At 34.7% G+C, this 21,193-nt stretch overlaps 1 protein-coding gene across 1 annotated transcript in view; it reads right to left on the reverse strand.

Annotated features, from left to right (window-relative positions):
- Window positions 1–21,193, reverse strand: part of COL21A1 (collagen type XXI alpha 1 chain) — a 221,485-nt gene that overhangs the window by 30,322 nt on the left and 169,970 nt on the right. The window contains exons 18-19 of the mRNA XM_027852911.1: window positions 2,792–2,836; window positions 1,687–1,740 (exon numbers count right to left, since the gene is read on the reverse strand). Coding sequence (XP_027708712.1) covers window positions 1,687–1,740; window positions 2,792–2,836 — 99 coding nt within the window. The remainder of the gene's footprint in view (window positions 1–1,686; window positions 1,741–2,791; window positions 2,837–21,193) is intronic.

The raw sequence follows: 21,193 nt of genomic DNA on the forward strand, positions 1-21,193 counted from the left end.
CAATACTGCAATGAATTTGTGCTTTCCATCCTTGGCACTTCCAAAAGAAATTTTCAAAAAACTTTAGCATGGTATTGGAAGGTCTAGCCTAAACTCGATCTTCTTGATTGGAAACCAGGAGAAGCTGGTCTTGAAGTCTTCACTATCACTATTGAACACTGAATCCAGTGATTAGCACATGTAGCATGTAGTAGACACTTAATAAATGTTTACTGATTAATTGATTGAATTCAGAGAATTTCTGTTTCTAATTTACCTATACAGATTGGGCTGAAAAGATTAAGTGCTTGACCTACGTTTTCATAGCCAAAACCAAGCACAACCATAGATCATTTAAGCTTCAAGTGACTTTGGAGATAGACTTATTCAAACCCCTCATTTTAGAGATTGTTGATTTGTAATGTTTGAAAGGAGAAGAAGCTCAAGGCCATTGTTGGCCAGTGATGAAGCTGAGATTAGAAGGACAGGGCCTCTTCTCATTACAGTGAGCCCGTAACACCTGCTTCCTAACAGCTGCCCTTTATTAAGTCTTTCTAGAAACAGGCATAGTAGTTGATCCTAACAAAGCCTTCTGGGAACTACCATATCTGCTTGTTTCCTGTCCCTTTCTCTCTCCCAACATTCCACCCCCTGCCATGCAACAATGCCCTATAGTGGGTGGGTATGTTTATATTTTTTAAATTAAAGTTAATTAAAATTAATTTTGTCCTTTGGGATAATAAGAATGTCACATTGGAACATCAAAACCAGGGCTGGGAATCACTGAAATTCTGTAATTGTGTCTACTCATTGGCAGACACTCTCCTAATTCACATGTAAGCAGATTGCATGATGTTAGAATATACTTCCCACCAGTGAGCTAACTCTTTAGTCAAGCCTCAGAAGGCAGTGGCAAACATACCAACTCAGCACAGCTCATCTGCTAGTTAGTCGTTCAAAAAGTCATTTGCAGGATTGATCATTTTTGAAAGTCCTACTTCAAATTCTGTGATTCCAAGCTGTCACTTTGTTGTATTTTTTTTTCTCTTTTACTTCTTTCTTATACTTTCATCTACTTTGCGATATAGAGGATATGCCATGGGATTTCAAGTCAGACCATCTTGGTTCAAAACCTGGCTGTGGTACTTATTAACCACATGACTTGGATGTCACTATATCTTTCTAGGCCTTGGTTTACTTGGTTAAAAAAATACACTGAATGCTTTCTAAGTGACCTTCCAGCTCTAAAGCCTTAATCTGTTTATACAGGATGTCTGAGAAATGTTAGTGCAGTTTTTAGCTTCATAACTTAAAACTGCACAGATTCTTTTGGGACACCCTGTATGTCTCCATAATATCAAGAAAGGTCTAGTATATCACAAATCTCAAAAGGATAGAGTTCATTCTAGGTTTTCTTACTATGTCCAATAAGGGGACAGATTTAACAATGAGGTGGAGGTGGGGGGAGGAAAACATAGAAGTCAAACTTTCTGAGTTTCCAAGTCAGTTTTATTTCCACGTCAGTTCTGTGTCAAATATGTCATAAACTGGCTTTATTTTGTCTCTCTATGTTACAAAATGCTTTTCTGTGACATTAGATATTTTAAACAGGTAGCTCAATAATTTGTTTTCATCCTAAATTGCCTATATCATCCCTTGTTACACAATGTAGCACAGTAACTACTTTAAAAAATTATACCAACGTACATTTAACCCAGGTGCTCCTTTCTTTCCTTGTGGTCCAGGAGGCCCAATTTCTCCCTAAAATTAAATATAAATCAAATTAAAAGCTTCAAAGAAAATAATTCTTAATTTTTCCCTTTGGAGGATATCTTTCCCAGTATTTTCTAAATCCATCTAGCCATGAAAAGGAGAGGGGAGAAATTACAAAATGCCAATTGGACCTAGATAGCTTCCATTTCACTTCCATCCTGGAAGAATTTCTGTGCTGGGGCTCAAGTTGTCCTGACTGGTGATTCTCTCTCCAAGTTTATTTCAGTAAAGATCAAGTAGTCATATTTGACTTACCCCATACTATTTGGCCATCCCTTCCATAGCAACATCAATCCCCTTCCTGCTGCTCCAGAACCCTTATCCCCTACCGTTTCTCTCCCCATGCCTATCTCCCAATTTTGGAACATAGACTTAATCACCTTTTCCATTGTTTCTTGAACTCCTTTATGGCTGTACTCATTCTGCCTATATTTGTTCAGACCAAAATATCTATCCCTGACCAACACTCCCTTTCATGTACTGTTTCTCCCAATTAAAATATAAGCCAATTGAAGGCATGGGACTGTCTTCTCTTTTTTATCTATAGCTTCAACATTTTGCAGCATGCTTGGCACAAAGTAAGTGCTTAATAAATGCTTTTTCATTCATTGATTCATTCCTTTTAGTTTCTCACTGTATAAAATGTAGACAAGGGAAAATAGAGGTGAATTAACATTCTCCCCCCCCTTTTTTAACTAAAGATGGATGAAGTGCTAAAAAATACTCTAGAGAAAGGGACAGAAAGAAATCAGAAGTGGGAAACCAGTCATTAGGGAGGTAAGGATCTTCAAGAAAACACAAATAGACGAAGAACTATATTAAGGTATTACCTAGAAATATCTGAAATTAAATTAAAAAATCATCAATTATGTTGACAAAAATATTTGACACAGCAGTTATTTAATGTCGCAAAATACATATATGTGTATATGTGTGTATATATGTATATGTTTATCACATAAATAAATAAATATCAAGAAATATATTACTCTCTATTTAAGTAGACAGACAAGCTCTTTCAAAACTAATCAATACTCACCTTTTGTCCCATTAACCCTTGGCTTCCCGGAAATCCAGGAATTCCCTAAAAAAAAACCAAACATTTAAAAATGCATCACCTTTTCTAGGCAATATAGTACTGTGGTGGGAGCAGCTTCATAAATATAATATTAATAGCAATATTTCTATCTCATGTTATGATTCTCAAAATAAAAGTCTACTATTTAGGAAAATTCAATTTTTCAAGAAAGGATATTACAAAAAATTAACACCACTTGGGGTCCAGCAACTATTTGTCAGTAGGCTCATTTGCTAGTCATTAAAATGCAAGTTAAGTGAAAAAAGAAATGTAAGCAACATCCTCTCAGTTCCTTATTCAGAATAAAATTTCTGGGTCATGTGAACAACAAGATAAAGGACTAGACATTTTCTCTGATCCACGTGACTTCTCAAACCTTTCTAAAACAGAAGTTATGGATCAAAGATAAAGCGACTTCAGTTGTCTTCATGTTTTAGGACAACCAGAATCCAAAAGAAGGTTAAAAGAAAAAAAAAAGACATGAATTACAGCTTACTGATTCGGAACTCATTTGGTACCCCTTCCCCACCTCCTATACTACCAGAAAGGTTGCACTAGCAGACCCAAGGACCCAACACAAGCTTACAACAAAATTCATACCTACACTTCATTCCCTTTTCCTTCTTCCAGTGCTGTAGAAACCCCAGCTCCAGGGTACAGAAGTTTACTCAGGCCTCAACAGCCAGATTGGCCACAGCCCTTTTGAAGCAAAATTCGATTGTGGGCTACAACCTGAGGGCAGCAACAATGCAAAGTTCTGAACTGCCAGTGCCAGGGCAAATATGGCTGAAAAACTCTGAACTTCTGATTCTGGGCCAGAGAAATGAGGAACATAGGAAGTGGGGCAGACCACTAAGACAAGACACCGTGCATGTGGGAGGCTGTGCAGCACTCCACCAAGTCTGAGGAAAGAGCACAGCATACGTCTTGGGCCATTTCTGACCACCCAAAAGTCACTTGGAGCAGAGATTTAGGCTACTGAACCATGAATTACCCAGAATGCCAGGAGGCTGACACTTTGAGATCTAGCCCCCAAGGAAACCACAATCAGAGGGGAAGAAGTCATGAAATAGGTGATAAAGAAAATGGGAGGAGGCAGAGGGGAAAGTACCAAAGATTTCAAGAAGAAAACTCAAAGACCCTTAACATAAACAGATGAATAAACAAATGGCCTCCAGATCTAGTTAATGAGTTCAGGCTTCTATGAATGAATACTGCAAAATGAAAGAAAATGATCCAGCACTTGATGAGACAGAGGAACTTGTGGAAGCTGAAGAGAACGTGGAACTATAACAATGTTTCTGAATGGTTTAAAAGAGAAATGAGAATCAAGAGAGCAGAATTTATGCCCAGAACAAATAATGATGATGATGATGATGATAATAATAATAATTAGCATAAAGAAAAATTTGAATCTGCAGTGGCAAGCTTCACCAAAGGAACCAAAGAAAGAACAATAGATCGGGAATGCAAATACACAAGTGAAGGGCAACCTAGAAGAGAAACAATGAACAATAACATTAAAAGAAAACCTTCTCACTATGTAAGCAAAACACACAGTTTTGAAGACAGAGGGCAGAGATAACCTAAGGATCACAGGTCTTCCAAAAGAACATAACATGACAAAAACAACCAAATAAAAAAACACAGCAAAAAACTTAATAGCATAATGAAGGAAATAAGAGAATTGCCCGGAACAGACAAACATGGAAAAAGAAATTCCAATTGAAAGAATCTCAGTATCATCTCAGAACTAAAATACCAGAGGTATATATTTCATTACAGTATATTTCAAACACTGTAACAAACAGTTCATTCATGTATAGGAGATCTAATTCATCTCATCATGCTCAAGGTACAAACTTAATAAGCTGATATGGCCTTCTTTTCTATAGAACATACCTGAAATTAATTATATAATGTCAAACTAAAGTGTTCCCTCCAAACTGACTTGAATTTCCTATTTGACCGTGTTCACAAAATATAGTAATCTTTCCCCACAAACTCAGAGGCTATTTGGCAATACAAACACAGAGAACATAGTTCATCTATCTTGTAAGCAAAAAAAAAAATATTAATTACCTATTTCAAAGGGTGTCAATATGATTGAATATGGAAAGAGCACCAGACTTTGATTTAAAAACCTGAATTCTAATCCCTACTCTGCCAATTACTATATGTGTAACCTTACACAACTGACAACCTTTCTGGACCTCAGTTTCCTCATGTATAAAATGAAGGAATTGGCCAGATGCCTCCAAATGTCACTTTCTACGACGTAAGAATTTTCAAAACCTGTAACTTACAGTCTTGCCAATAAATGGCAGCCTATGGAACACAAGGTCAAACACTACACATTAACTGATGCAGAAAATAATAGGGCATAATTGACCAGTGATTCTTGAGATGTACATAATGGTACAAACACAGTAGAAACAATGACAGTAATGTTTCTATTTTATGAACATATTTTCTTCCGTGTTGATATGCTCTGCTGTTGAAGTGATTAATAACATTTTGTATATCTTAATTTTAAAACTAGATATATCCCAAAAATGTACTTTATAATTTATAAAATGTGTCTTTCTAAAGTTTAATTATTTTAAATTTATAAGTCAAGACACAAGGACTAAATATACATCAAGCATCATGTCATTTCAAAATGATGAAATGAGTGAAAGTAAAATAATCAATCCCAGAACTGGTAACATCACTAAAGATATCTCGCCTATTAATTTGATTTATATAACTTAACTTCATAAGTATGATAATAAAGCCTGATGTTCTTTATATAAAAACAGTATAAAGTACAAGGACTTAAAGAATGAGTCACTTCTGGAACTGGGAGTTATATTAAAAATTAATTCACTTCAGCAAACACTTATTAAATACTATATCACCACAGAGAGATTTAGTTTGGTGTAGTGGTTAGAGGGATGTCCTAGGACTAAGGAAGACATGAGTTAAATCCTATCTCTGACACATCCTAGCTGCTTGATGAATGGCAAGTTAATTAACCCTTAAGTGTCCTAGGCAACTTTCTACACGTAATTATAAAGGTTAATGTTATAAAATCATTCCACAAGCATTTATTAAGAAAATCCTATGTGACATACTAGAAGGTAAAGAGGACAGAAAATAAGATTAGGAGAATGGCTAAAAATTATGATATATGAATACATTGGGAGATTATTGTGCTGTAAAAATGATGAAATGACTGAATACAGATAAACATGTGAAGGCTTATAAGAATTCATCAAAAGTGAATTGAGTAGAATCAGGACAACATCTTATATAATAAAAACAATGCTATGAAAAACATTATTTTGAAAGACAAAAATTCAGACCAATTAGTGTCCTAGCATGACTTCATAGAATAAATAATGAAGCAGTCTACCCACTACCTCAGAGGTGAAGAAGAATGACAGTTTTGCAACTGTACTGAATTTATTATAAATGCAAACTAGAGATTCATGCATCCATGTCGATCCTCTTTCTGTGCTCCTGTGTAAAAGGAAATGCCCATGTGTGTTGATGTTTTCCAAATTTTAGAATAATAAAAAAATAAAGAAATAATTTAAGGATGAGTTACATAGGTAGAGAAACTTACTACAATAGTTCCCCTCATACATAACACCACAGGTATGAACCAAAAAGAAAAAAAATGTCATAGTTCCTTGCTAGGTTCTGTGATAAATATAAAGGGTATAAAAGACATCCCAAGGAGTTAATAATCAAAGTGAAGAGTTCATGGCTTACATCCATTAAACAGTCAGAGAATCAAACAACATAAGCTAGTACTCAAAAATATGACATGGGCAATAAAATTCATTATGAGAGGTGAGAGTAGCAAAACATTTTCTCTTACTATCAGATACTTTAAAATGGTAGAAGTCCATATTACTGCACCATAAGAAATTATTAATATTAAAAATTCAAAAATAACTTTACAAGATATAAATAAAAGGAGAGACATCATTGAGATCTAACTATAAAATGACGAGCATGATGTATTTGTTAAGTTCTCCTGAAAACAAAAAAGGAAACTTCAATACAATAGGTTAAAATGAACATTCTGTTATAAGGAAGAGTTCTCTAGATCCAGAAGGATTATTATCTCATTATCTTCATTACCTTTTCTAGAAACCAAGTGCTAATTTTATATCTAATAGCCACTATAAACTATAAAACTAAGAAATGTGAGTCAACTTCACATCTCATGTAAGCCATTTTGTAGAGGAATATGAAGTATAAAAATCATACTAATTCAGTGGGCATTAAAGATAGAGATACCTAACTCCATCACAAAGGTTGCCTATTAAAATTTTAATTAAAACAGTCACAACACTATGACCATGGAAGTAGTAAACGATTATGTAATTTCATACATTCAGACAATTGGTAAAGAGGACAAAAAATGAAAAATAGTGCTGGGAGAGTTATGGAGATACAAGCAGGCAAATAGCCTATTGATAGGGTTATCAATCAGCCTTTCCATTGAATCTCCATCTCCAGACTCTAGCCATTTTCACTGGCTGTTCCTCATGCCTAGAATTCTCTCCCTTCTCATCTCTGCCTCCTAGTTTCTCTGGCTTCCTCCAAGTCCCAGCCAAAAGCTTTCCTTCTATGTGAGGCCTTTTCTAGATCTTGTTTAAATCTAGTGCCTTCCCTCTGTTGGTTATTTCCATTATAATCTCTACATATCTTATATATACATAGTTTTCATGTTGTCTCCCTCATTAGACCATAAGCTTCTTTTTTTTTCTTTTTTTTTTTTTAGGCAATTGGGGTTAAGTGACTTGCCCAGGGTCACACAGCTAGTAAGTGTCAAATGTTTGGTGTGAGGCTGGATTTGAACTCAGGTCCTCCTGACTTCAGGGCCAGTGCTCTATCAACTGAGCCACCTAGCTGCCCCCTAGACCATAAACTTCTTGAGAGTAAGTGACTATCTTTTGCCTTTCCCTTACTTCAGCACTTAGCATAGTTCCCACCACACAGCACATGCTTACTAAGTGCTTACTGACTGGTTGACAATTTGGAATTATATACGAAAGTGACTAAAATGTCCACAACCTTTGACCCATTGCTGGGCATAAGTCCAACATATCAAAGATAGAAAGGCCTAATATACACCAAAATACTCCTAACATCATTTTTTGTAGTTGCAAAAAACAGCAACATGCCCACTGATTGGAGAATGGCTAAATTTCCATGCATGAATGTGATAAAATTTTAATGATCAATGATGGATATGAAGACTATAGGGAGGCATGAAAGATTGGTGTGAATTGATGTAAAATGAAGTAATCAGAACGAGGAAAACAAAATGCAGAATGATGACAAGAATGGAATTAGAAAAACAATAAAAAGAGCAAAACTGAACACAGTTATTTATAATGACCAAACTAAATCCTGAAAGAACTAAAAAAATGCACCTCCTTCCTCTCTTTGCAAGAAAGGGGCAAACTATAGATATGAAACATGGCATATGCTATCAGAGTTCATTCATGTGTTGGTAGTTTTGCAAAACTGCTTTGTTATCTTTTTTGATGTTGTTGTAAATGATGGTTCTTTGGGTAGAAGAGGGAGATTTACTGGAAAATGGAGAGATGCCAAAAATAATTTTAACAATATCAAGTAACTATAATCTTCCAGCTTTTATTATTTTAATAAAAGCCCAACTCATATCATTTTCTTGTACATCCACTGTGTTTACATATTTATCATAATGTTGTCAATTTCATATTAGTAAAAATATTATTTAAAAGTTAATGACTTGTTTATCTAAATAATAAATCACTTCTTACAGAAAAAAGTTTTCCAAATAAATTGCAACTTCATTGTCAATTTGTGTGGTTGTGTTTAAGAAACTGAAAATTTTACAAGAGCTTTTTCTCTTTTTCTACTTCTTTAGCTTCATTTTGAGTTTGATGAAAAGAATGTTTATTGTGGAAGAGCAATATTTGTATGATTAGGAACTGACCTTACTTTCAACCTGTAATTTCTTTTAGAGCCTACTTTAACTTCTTTTTGAATAATAATTGTGATTAAAACAAAACATAGAAATTGATAAGAAAGAACTCATTCCTTTTATCTGGACACTTGTTATACAAGGGAAATAAATTAAAGAAACTTGGAAAAGATGAAATATCACATTATGTTTTCTAACAGAAATACTTATATCTGCAATTAGTTTGACTTGTTTTTATTTTAATAATACAATTCACTAATGATATTAAAATTGCTTTGATTTGTTGAAACATTTAAATGACAGTGGGATGATTTCAAAATACTAATCTTATAGCACAGTATTAGAATGGTATTATGCTATTTGGTATTAACCATATGTAGTATATGGTATGGTATTAACCACCTAGGCAGGGATTGTAAAACTTACTCAAAGGGCAGTGTGACACAGGGAAAGATCATTGTCCCTGTTCCTTCCTACCCATGTAACTCCAAACAAGTCATTTTAACTTCCCTGGACCTCAACTTCCTCATCTGTAAAATGATGGAGTTAAACTAGAGGGCCTCTAAGGTCCATTCCAGCTCCACATGTATGATCCATGAACTTAAGTAACAAAAATACCTGTCTCCTTTAAGTCATGTAACATTAATTAAAATTAGAGGCTTTTGTATCATTTGATACTTGCTAAGAATTTGATAAAAACATGTTGAAATATACAATGCTACCCAAATGGAATGATCGTGATTGGATTAATATTTCAGTTCTCATCACTGAACAAGGATCTCACAGGAAGCGTGCTTTTACATTCCAATATAACTGATGTATCAATGATCTTATCAATGTGGATGCTCCCTCCAATTTTTCAACAGAAACCTATCCACAACTTCTCTTCTAAGTGTGATTCTTCTTCATGTCTCCTATTAATTCTCTACCGACAGGATACTGTGATATTTTGTGCATACCAAACACCCATTTAGGCTGATGTTCCATCTCTCCTGCCACAAGTTTAGCTCATTTTCTTAACCATGACAGTTTTGATTAATAGTTAGAAGAAATTGTATGAAGTTATTTATACTCATTTTAAATGTTCAAGACTGAATTTACTTTGTAGGTACAGTGGATAGTGTGTTAGGCCTAGAGTCAGGAAGACTCAACTTCATGAATTCAAATCTAACCTCATATACTTATCAGCTGTGTAACCCTGGGCAAGTCATTTAATCCTGTTTGCCTCAGGAAATAGCAAACCACTCCAGTTTCTTTGATAAGAAAACCCCAAAGAGGGGTCACAAAGAGTTAGATATGACTGAAACAACTGAACAACAACAACTTTAATTTTTAATCTTTTGTTATGGACCCTATATTTTAAGAGAAGCTATTCAGCATCAAAAATAATCTGAAATTATGGAGAAATTCAAATTAGTTTGCAAATCTGTCCCACTCATTTTTCTTTTGACTATATTCTCTTTCTTTCCTTTCTCCTAGCCCTCATAGGTACCTAACTACCTACTTGCTAACTTCAGCTGACCAGAGCTTCTCAACGGGATATTTATTGTCTTTGTGGTAATTTAATTTTAAAAAAATTCACAACCACCACTTTCAAGTATTAAAACAGGACTTTTGCATTTCCTTATATCAATTTTATTCAGAATATCATTTATACAGAAGTTCCCTAAAGGTGTTATTTTACTGGAAAAAAAATCAAAGATGTTTACTATTTTGGAAGGCAGTAAATTTTATATATATATATATATATATGTGTGTGTGTGTGTGTGTGTGTGTGTGTGTGTGTATGTATGTATATGTATATATATGTATTATACACATATAATACATATATGTATACCTATATACATGTATATTCACATGTATATTACATCTAAAGGATTATAGGAGGTTTTTTTGTCTTTCACTTTGGACTAAGAGACAATTACGAAAGGTATAGTAGGCCTCTTGTGGTCAGTTCAGTAAAAAACAGAAATAACTTCCCAAAACCGTAGCTGCCAGATTTAAAGAAACCCAAAACACAACTATTTGCAGCAAATATTTAATAAGGAAATTACCAGTCTTATTGCTCCAATATTTACTCTGGGTTAGTCCAGTGAAAGAAGAGGAAGAAGTTGTTGTAGTGACGTAGAGGATCTAAAGAAACAATAGATAGAATTATTGCGTAGCTTTTTTTCATGGTGGAAGAAGCTCAGCCCACATGAAACTGAACCTAAAATTTTCTCATGTAAAATAATTTAAATAAAAAGTAATTCATTATGCACAGTAATTTTTTGACTAGTAACATTTCTTTACACTGGAGACATCATCATTACAATACCCAAATATACTGGAAGCAGTAATAAAGACTACATAGAAAGAAAAGTGATTTGTCTAGTTATGGAGTACTGTCATTTTGTTTAGCAACTAATGTCATACATGTTATGATCTTTTTTTTTTGAAGTCTGAGACTGGCCTAGTCAAAGGTAGAATCATTTTCCAGCAAGAAAAAACATAAATGTTTAAAATATTAAAAAATGATTTACTATTGGGGCAGCTAAGTGGCGCAGTAAATAAAGCACCAGCCCTGCAATCGGGAGGACCTGAGTTCAAATCCAGCCTCAGACCTTTGACAGTAGCTGGGTGACTTTAGGCAAGTCATTTAACCCCAATTGCCTCACCAAAAAAAAGAATGGAGCTTGATAGTTTCCAGACTTTCAAGACTCATTCACTTCCAACATGTCTTCCTGCTGTGTGCACTTGATTTGGGCTGGCTGCTCTTCTCATTTTCATGATCATTAGTGCCATATTTAATTTCTCATATAACAATACACTGGGATAGAAGATGTTAGATTCCAAATGTAGTGGTTTCACTGTCACCAATGATGAAATAGCTTGTTACAGAAACATTGGATGATCTGTGCTATTTTTCATCTATTTGAAAATTCAGGAATGTACAACTGACTGAAATTATAATAGCAACTTGCCTTTGGGAGACAAATTCTATACTTCACAAAGACTTCCAAACAATACAGTAACAGAAATAAAAATTTCCATCTATACCTTGCCAGACTCTGATCACTCCACAACCCTCAGAACCAAAGAAACAAATGGTTCTTTTTAACACTTGAGTCATAGAGGCATACATAACTATATGTTCTCCCATAAAGATTAGGTCAAGACACTAAATGCTTTGGCTATTGTTCAACAAAAGGCTTTTAACTATTCATGAAAGAAATGTAAGCTAGCATTCAAACACCACTATTAAAAACTATTCAATCCTGGTTCCTGGTGTATGACTCACTCCTATGACCTTTATAGAGTGAATTCAGCCTCAATGTTTACGTCTGACTAACTTAGTAGTGCACAGAATATTTTGCTCACATTCTTGCTGTTGGACAAAGCCCAAAGTGTTTCCTAAGAAATCACAATACTGCACTTTAAATGTGTCTTCTTTATAAGAAGCTCTAAGAACTTGCAATTGCATTAAGTGGAATGAATTGGCTCCATGACTGAAGTACATGGTGGTATTTCCTGAGGTATTAGATCTTTCTTAAAACATAAAATAGTGTGTCAACTTTGCTCAAATTAGATAAAGATGTAGAAATATGATTGACTGGAATTCAGACAGTTAAAGGTTACTAAAAATTTGCTAATAAGATTTCTAGAAAATGAAAACAGGATATATGGGGGCAATTCTTACCTTAATATGAATTGATGTATTTTCCCTATGAGCAATAAGATTAGATATGTACAACTGCCTAGACTTTTATCACTTTTCCTAATAGATTTATTCTGGAAAAAAAGTGCATATTAGTCAAATATTTATAAATTTAATGATACTTTAAATAAACAAGGTGATCTTACTGATTTATGGAATCTTATTGTGAATTCTCTCCAAAAAGCAAATGAAGTCATCTCTGAATTTTTTCGGGGGGAAAATCCAGTTTTTACATACTGGGTTAATCTAAAGTTAAGTATACTTACATATCCTTTTTTTTTTTTTTTTTTGGTGAGACAATCGTGGTTAAGTGACTTGTCCAAGGTCACATAGCTAGTAAGTGTCAAGTGTCTGAGGCCAGATTTGAATTCAGGTCCTCCTGACTCCAAGGCCGGAGTTTTATCCACTGCGCCACCTAGCTGCCCCCATATACTCATATCTTAAAGGAACTTATATGAGAGATGGTATGAGTTTTTCCTTATGTTGACTTACAATTGAGCTGCCTGTCACATCAAACTATTGGTCCTGGTTCTATACTTTTAATTAAAACAGATAAACTCTAATTCATCTTCCACATGGCAAACAATCTCTTATTTGAAGACTGCTATCATGCTCCCTTTCCAGTTGCCTCTTCTAGCTAACCAACCCAGTATCTTCAAATCATCTGTGTATGGCATGACTTCAAGATGTCTCCGTATCCTAAAGTATATCACTTCTAGACACTCTACAACTTGTATGTGTTTGTGTGTGTGTGGATACATGTATATATGTATATATGTGTGTATATATTTCCACAAATGTCAGTATATACTCATGCACATGCACAGGCATGCACACACACACACACACACACACACACACACACACACACTCTCTCCTATCCTCTGGCTGGAGTTGCCCAGTACCAAGACTGGAATGACTCCCTCACCGGGGACAATTATATATCAATAGATGATTAGGTTTTTGGTTTTTTTTTTGGCTGCCATGTTATAGAGCTAACTCATACTGAATTAATGACCCACTAAATCCCCTAATTCTTCTTATATTAATTACCTTTTCAGCCATGTTTCCCTTTGTATTTAATGTGCTTTTTCACCAAAATGTAAGATTTTATGTTTATCCTTAGTATACCTGATCTTGATTCCTATCAACACCCCCCAAAAAAAGATGAATGAGAGAGTATCAGTAACTACTGAACCATATGTCTATTTTCTAATCTGTATTATATTTTTATGAAAACAATCTGAATACATATCAAGAGTATCCTTAATGAGAGTATTTGAAATAGAAAGACAAACTCTCATAAACAAAATTTGAAAGTAGAACAAACACATCTTTACCAAAATAAAACTGATGGAAAAATATAGTGAATCCAAGTTTGCACCATACTTGTCAACTATATAAAAAAAATTAATTTGATAGAGCAAAATGGCACCTCTTCCAACAGTGTGTTTCATATGTGTGACAAAATCATATTAGATTCTTTGGAAGGTATACCAGAGACAACGTTATTCAGTTATTCATATCAAGTGACCATAAAACAGAAAAACATGCTCACCAGATTTCTTCATCACTGTCATGGAAAAGATTCAACACAGAGCCCAAGTCAAAGAGGGATTATCGACAGATATTGATGTCCTCCAGATACTCCTACCACAAGGAAGGCCTAGCATATTGAATGTATCCCAGTGGAGAATTTACAGGAAGCTATGGATGCACAGGATAGGCAGAAATGGAGGAATTGTAATCTGTATTGTTAGAGAGATTATCCAAATTGATGATATCATAGACACATTAGCATATAGGATTAGCATGCTGGTAACCCTAAAAAAAATGAGTTTGGTCTGTCATTTTTTTCTTAGCTTCTAGTGATCAGTACTCTGTAAGTGCTTTAAAAACCATTCCTTCAATAATGTACTGTAGAATTTCTTCTCCCTCCCACTTTTGAAAATAGGGATATTTGCTCATTTCCGGTTCTGTGACATCTTTTCCATTCTCTACCATTTCAAAAATATCTAAAACGTTGGTTTAGCAATCACGTTTGCAAGTTCTTCCAGTACCCTGGTATTTTGTCCAGGTTGTATAATCTGAATTTATTGTGGGCAGTACACTTTTCTTCTCTCTTATCTTGGCTTTCAATTCCATGATATCCACTTTTGTTTGCTCCCCCTTTTTGATAAAAACGGAAGTGTCATTTTCATCATATTATTTCCTTGCTAAACTTGCAAGTGGCTGACAACTACCTCTCAGATCAAATACAAATACTTTTATCTCGCTCTTCAAAATCATCCACTAAGATAACTCACAGATCAACAACATGGCATAGTGAATAGAATGCCAGATCTGGAGTCAGGAAGACTTATCTTCCTGACTCCAGATTTGGCCTCAGACACTTACTAGCTGTGTGATCCTGGGCAAGTCACTTAATGCTGCTTGCCTCAGTTCCTCATCTGTAAAATGAGCTAGAGAAAGAAATGGCAAACCACTCCAGTATCTTTGCCAAGAAAACCTCAAATAGGGTCATAGTTTGACACAATTGAAATGACTGAACAGCAACAAAAAAAAATAACCCCCACACCTCATCACCTTAATTTCTCAAAAGTTCTCAACACAGACTGAAAATGGTACAATTTATCTGCTACAGTTAATCAAATTTACTTTCTCTCCTTTCCATACATGTTGCTACCCCTATCTACCTTCCATTTTCTTATAACAAAATGTATCCTCCCTCTGTCTTCTTTCTTCTTTCAAAATTCTGCTCAATATTCACTTCCTCCCAGAAGTCTTCTGTCATTAAAACCAACAGATTTGAATATTCCATTTACTTTATTACCTGCTGTGCACGTATGCTCACTTTTGACCTAAAATATTTTACACACTTCTATGTTTTCTTATATGGTTCATTTGTGTGAATTTCCAAAAATCTCTTTAAGCCAAATTATAAATTTCCTAAGTATAGAGACCATTTCTTGTATTTATCGTGTTGCCTGGTATAGTGTTCTGCATACAGTGGATGCTCAATAAATATTTCTCATTGATTATATACGTGCATATATACACATGTACATATACACTTAGGGATATTTGGTCTGGACCTATGATGGCTCTGGTTTAGGAAACAATGATGGGCATGCAACCAAAGCAGATTGGCACCTGTTCTTTAACCTACAATGGTAGAGAGTTATCTAGTGCATTGAGAAGCTATATGTCTTGCCCCAGGTCATACGGCCCATATGTTTAGAGGCAAAACTTGAATCCAGATCCTCTAGAAAAGATGGCAAGGTCAGTTTTTCTATCCATTACACCATGCTACCTCTCTCATCTAACATATTTGAGTCAAATAAATTAATTCATATGATTTTTAAATTCTCTAAAGCAGATACCACGATATAATGTGGGCTATTCATTCGATATTTTTAACCACCTTTATGTATGACATATTTAGCGACCTATGTTTGGGGCAATTTCTTTTTTTTCCAATTAAAATCAGAATGAAAATCTTTCCAGATGTATACACTGACATAATTTCCACAAACATGCCTTTCATTCTACTTAGGCCTTGGTTAATTTACTGAATTATTTTTCTCATATGACTTATTTCACAATCCACTAAGCATCTTTGTGTTCTTTTTTTATTCTGAGCCTTTGAAACTTCCTGAAATAGAGCACAGTACAGTACAATATAAATAACAAAACAAAACAAACATTTATTAAGTACCTACTCTATGTAAAGTCCTGTGCTAGGTATTGGAGAAGACACAAAGTTTAGGTGGAAAAAGGCCCCTATTCTCACCTTAATTACTCTAGAAAGGAGTTGACTACTATTAAAATTCCTAGTTCTTTTATTTCATATTTCTTCATTCCTATTTAGATTCTCTTCCTTGTGATTCACAGGGAAGAAAAATACCCACCTCACAGCCACTTATTCCTATGGCTCCTATGAAATTGTTCATTTAAATGATATGTATGCAATGCATGCTGAACACAATCTTTTCTTTAGAACAGATCTTCTATTTGTTTTTTTGCCACAATACCAAAAGTATTCTTATCCTTGCCAAAACCATTCTGAACCCACAAAATTTTAGATGACAAAAATAAAGAATGACATTAAAGACAGCCAACTCTTACTTAACTAAAACAAGGTTTAACTACTCCATGCTACAATCAGCAGTCAAAAAATTCACTTAAAATCTTTACCAAATTTAGAATTATCTGTCTATCTGAAAGGTTTTCATTATGGGAGAGGGAATGTCTGGACCTGTGATTTAATCAATGAGTAGAACTCAGGTATGAAAACTTTCTCCAATGATACAGACCAATTAATTTTTGTAAAATTATTTCTTAAGGACTTGCCTAGGGTACTAAGAGAAACGTGTCTGGTACTTGGTCACGGAGTCTGATGTGCTAAGAGGTTGTATTCATTAATCCAAACTGACTCTCAAATAAAACACTCAGTAAAATAAATATCTGAAGTAATATTTCAGATCAGAGTGTGCAGTATTCTTAAATTTTAGTTTTCCACACACAAATAGAAATTCCTTTATTGGAAGCAGAATAGACATGAACTATTAACATTTCCATCTGCTACTCTTTCATTTTGTGTTGCATGCAAATTACCAATCTGTGCAGGAGAAGAAAGATTCCAAATTGTGAATGTCCCTACAAACATGAAATCTCAGTCCCTTTGTGTCACACACAATGGAAGAAGGCATTATAGGAATGAAATCTAACTTCATACTTTAAAGACCAATTAAAACTAGAAAACAATTTGTATTGGAGAAGGATTTGATATTACTATTTGTTGGAGAATCCAAACTTCTGAATCAAGAAATACACATGCTCCTTTTTTTTTTACAAATGAAAGATATAAAATTACACTCCTAGCTGACTACTGATATATGAGATCGAAGCCAAATAAACCTCTAATATGGGAGATTAACAATAGCTAATATGAGTTCTTCATAAGGTCCTTTCAAAGCAGAAAAAACATTTACATAATTCCCACAAAGAAAATTATATTAAGTTCAGCTAAATAAGATATAAAATCACTCATCCCAGTTTTCTTAGGCCATGATACACAATCTGAGCAGTAATGATGATACCCAGTTTTCACTTTCATTTCAATGTTTAACAATAATTATTTCAGAGCTTGCAAAGGTAAACAGGGGAAGTGGAATTCAAATCAGTACATTTGAGAGTTTAACTGTGCTTTTTACAGGTTCATAAAAACTATATTAACATGGATCTTTTTGTCACCAAGCAATTCAGTATTATGGTAAAAGAATTATTTGCAAATTACTCAGTTACTTTGTGATGCTGTATAGTGAGTGTGTCATGTCATATTGTTATTCCATTGATAAATAAAGAAAGTTGTCTCTGTTGCTGCAACTTTACAGGAATCCCACATGGTGTTAACATAGGCATGGGGACCATCTCGCTGGAGGAGAATGTTTAAGCCCGTATCTTGCTCTAGCAACAAACAATAAACTCAGTCACTTCCTGTATTTTTGTACCTTTCAATCAACTGTGTAATTGTAAAGGCATAATCTACAGTAGAATATTATTTGCAGAAGTTTGTCTTTCTCCATTCCTACACATTCATCAAAGAGGCCCTCATAGTATATACAAATTTTGATGATTTTCTAGAGATAAGTCAAGCAGCCACAAGGGTCAAGGCTTACTTACATCAGGAAGTACATTCTTGTGGAGAAGAAGGAGATATATTGATTGGACAATAACATGATTTTTTGGATACAGAACTTTTTGGATGTCCAGACTCAAAGAGTAATTGTTAATGGTTCAATGTTAACCCAGCAGATCTCTAGTCGAATTCTTTCTTCCAGGGATATGTGCTTGGCTCTGTACTTCTTACCGTTTTGTCAATAACCTGCATAAAGGCATAGATGGTATGTACATCAAATTTGCTGATGATGCAAAGCTAGGGGCAGGGAGTGGGAAAATAGCTAATACTATGGACAACAGGGTCAGGATCCAAAAAGATCTTGACAGGTTAGAGCATCAAGAGGAATCTAAAAGGATGAAACTCAATAGGGGTAGCGTCAGTCTTGTACTTGGATACAAAAATCAACTTTACAAGTATAATAAGCAGAAGTACAGAAATCAATTCTTCTTAAAAAGTATCTTAGTAGGGGCAGCTAGGTGGCACAGTGGATAGAGCACCAGCCCTGGAGTCAGGAGAAGCTGAGTTCAAATCCAGCCTCAGACACTTGACACTTAACTAGCTGTGTGACCCTGGGCAAATCATTTAACCCCACTGCCCTAACAAAAAAAAAAAAAAAAAGTATCTTAGTGAAGAACTATGAATGACTTAGCTATTCTCAGCAATACAATAATCCAAGAAAATCCCAAAGGACTCATGATGAAAAATGCTATCCACTGCTAGAGAAAGAATTGATGTTACCTGAATTCAGACTGAACATACTATTTTTCTCTCTCTTTCTTTCTATCTTCTTTCCTTCCTTCCCTTACTTTACTCTCCTTTCTTTCTTTCTCTTTTTTCAAGTCTTCTTACACAATATACTAATATGGAAATGTTTTACATGATTGCACATGTATAACCTGTTTCAGATTACTCACCACCTCAAGAAGGGAGGGAAGGAAAGATAGAATTTGGAACTCAAAACTTAGGGAAAAAAATGAATGTTAAAATTGTTTTTACATGTGATTGGAAGAAAATAAAATATTATGTTAAAAGTATCCTGGAATTTTAGGGGACCACAACCATTTTCTCATTATAGTGAATGGTGTGTTGGACTGCATTAAGGGTAGAGCTTTTCAGGAATACGGAAGTGATAGTATTATAACACTTCATCTGGAATATAGAGGTCTGTTCTGGGTACCACAGTTTAAGAAAAGTATTGGATAAACTGGAAAGTTTCTAGAGAGGAGCAACCAGGAACGATAAGGACATTGAATACTGACTATTAGTCAGGATTAGTTAAAGAAATTGAACCTGTTCAGCCTGGGAAAAAGGCTGGGTGGGGTCATAATAGCTGACTCCAAGTACTCGGAAGGGCTGGCATATGGAGGAATGATTAGATTTGCTCTTTTCAGCCCAAAAGGGCCATGTCAGGAGCAATTATAAATTACAAATGGCTGGATGAGTTGAACTACATAGCCTCTGTGGTTCTTTTTAACTCTCAAATTCTGATTTTGTGACACTTTTTCTTGATCATTTTCTATAGAAATATCCAAGATTTTTCCTTGAAGTATTTGATGAGCTTCCCTTTTCCAAATATCTTGAAAATAAATCTCTTAGTGTTATGTCCTCAAAATCAAGTAGCCCGAAGCATAAACCTCCTTGGTATGTGTATTTTGTCTGCTCCAGCTGTTCCTCCCATCTTTGTTTACTTTATTGTCATTTCTATTTCCCCAAACATCACTTCAGGGACTGTGATGCTAGAACCCAAATGTGGTGGCTCCATGTCTGTGGTGGTGAAAATAATTTACTACAGAAGTTTTGACAAGTCTTTTCCATTTTTTTGTCTGCCTGTTGTTCTCCTTCCAGTTTCAATACTAAATGTTCTTGGGATAGGCTGGTTTAATTGGGTTTCTTGTCAAACTTTTTATAAACCGCACCCCCACTATTTCTCATTGTTTTATGAAGTGATACTGCCCATGACCTTCCACTACTCTCCTCTGTGAGATCCTTTTGATGCCTTTTGTTTAACATCACAACCATTTCCTGAAATACACACCAGTCTTCCACACTGAACTTTCTTTCCTTTTTAACAAAGAAAAAGTTAAGCAAAATCAATGGTAATGCAAACCAACACACCTTTCACTATGATGAGAAATACATGGTAACGTGATAATCTGTACTGCAGTTCCTCATCTCTTTGCTAAGAAAAAAGATTTTCATCTTCTGTTTTCTAAAACAAAGTGTGTTCATTGTAATCAATGGGCATTCTCTACATTTACAAAATGGTAGTGACTGTATTTATTGTTCTATTGGTTCTGTTTTGTTTACTTTATACTACTTCGTATGAGTCATCATATCTTTCACTGAATTGTTTCTATTCATCATTTCTTGAGGTACAATAATATTTCATTAATATCATTTATAATTTGTTCAACCATTATCCAAATAATGAACACTAACTTTTTTCCAGTATTTTTCAGTTGCCAAAAAGACAGCTCCTACAAATTTGTTTTCTATAAGATTTTGTTTTTTTTAGACAATTGGGGTTAAGTGACTTGCCCAGGGTCACACAGCTAGTAAGTGTCAAGTGTTTGGTCTGAGACTAGATTTGAACTCAGGTCCTCTGACTTCAGGGCCAGTGCTCTATCCACTACGCCACCTAGCTGCCCCTTCTATAAGATTTTTAAAACGAGTGTAAATTGGTGCTGCCCTTGGTTGTCATTTCTCTCTCCTTGGTAAGGAGATATAGTGCTTGCCAACTGAGGCAATTTCTAGGTTCTTATGGCTTCCTCATTCTGGTGATTGCTTCTCATTATTAACTTCAATCAAGGTATACAAAAGGAATAAGTACATTTGTCAAAGGTGTTTGCTTCCATCATGGAAGATGTTCAGGACAGAACCGAACTGTTGGTTGTAGTGATTGATTCTTACCTTATTATTAATTTCATTCAAACATAAAACAAGAATACTCACACATACAAATATATACATACATACATATATGTAGTTGTGGATCACATTTATGATGCT

Source organism: Vombatus ursinus, unplaced genomic scaffold, assembly GCF_900497805.2.
Source record: "Vombatus ursinus unplaced genomic scaffold, bare-nosed wombat genome assembly UNPS02009835.1, whole genome shotgun sequence".
NCBI classification, from domain to species: Eukaryota; Metazoa; Chordata; class Mammalia; order Diprotodontia; family Vombatidae; genus Vombatus; species Vombatus ursinus.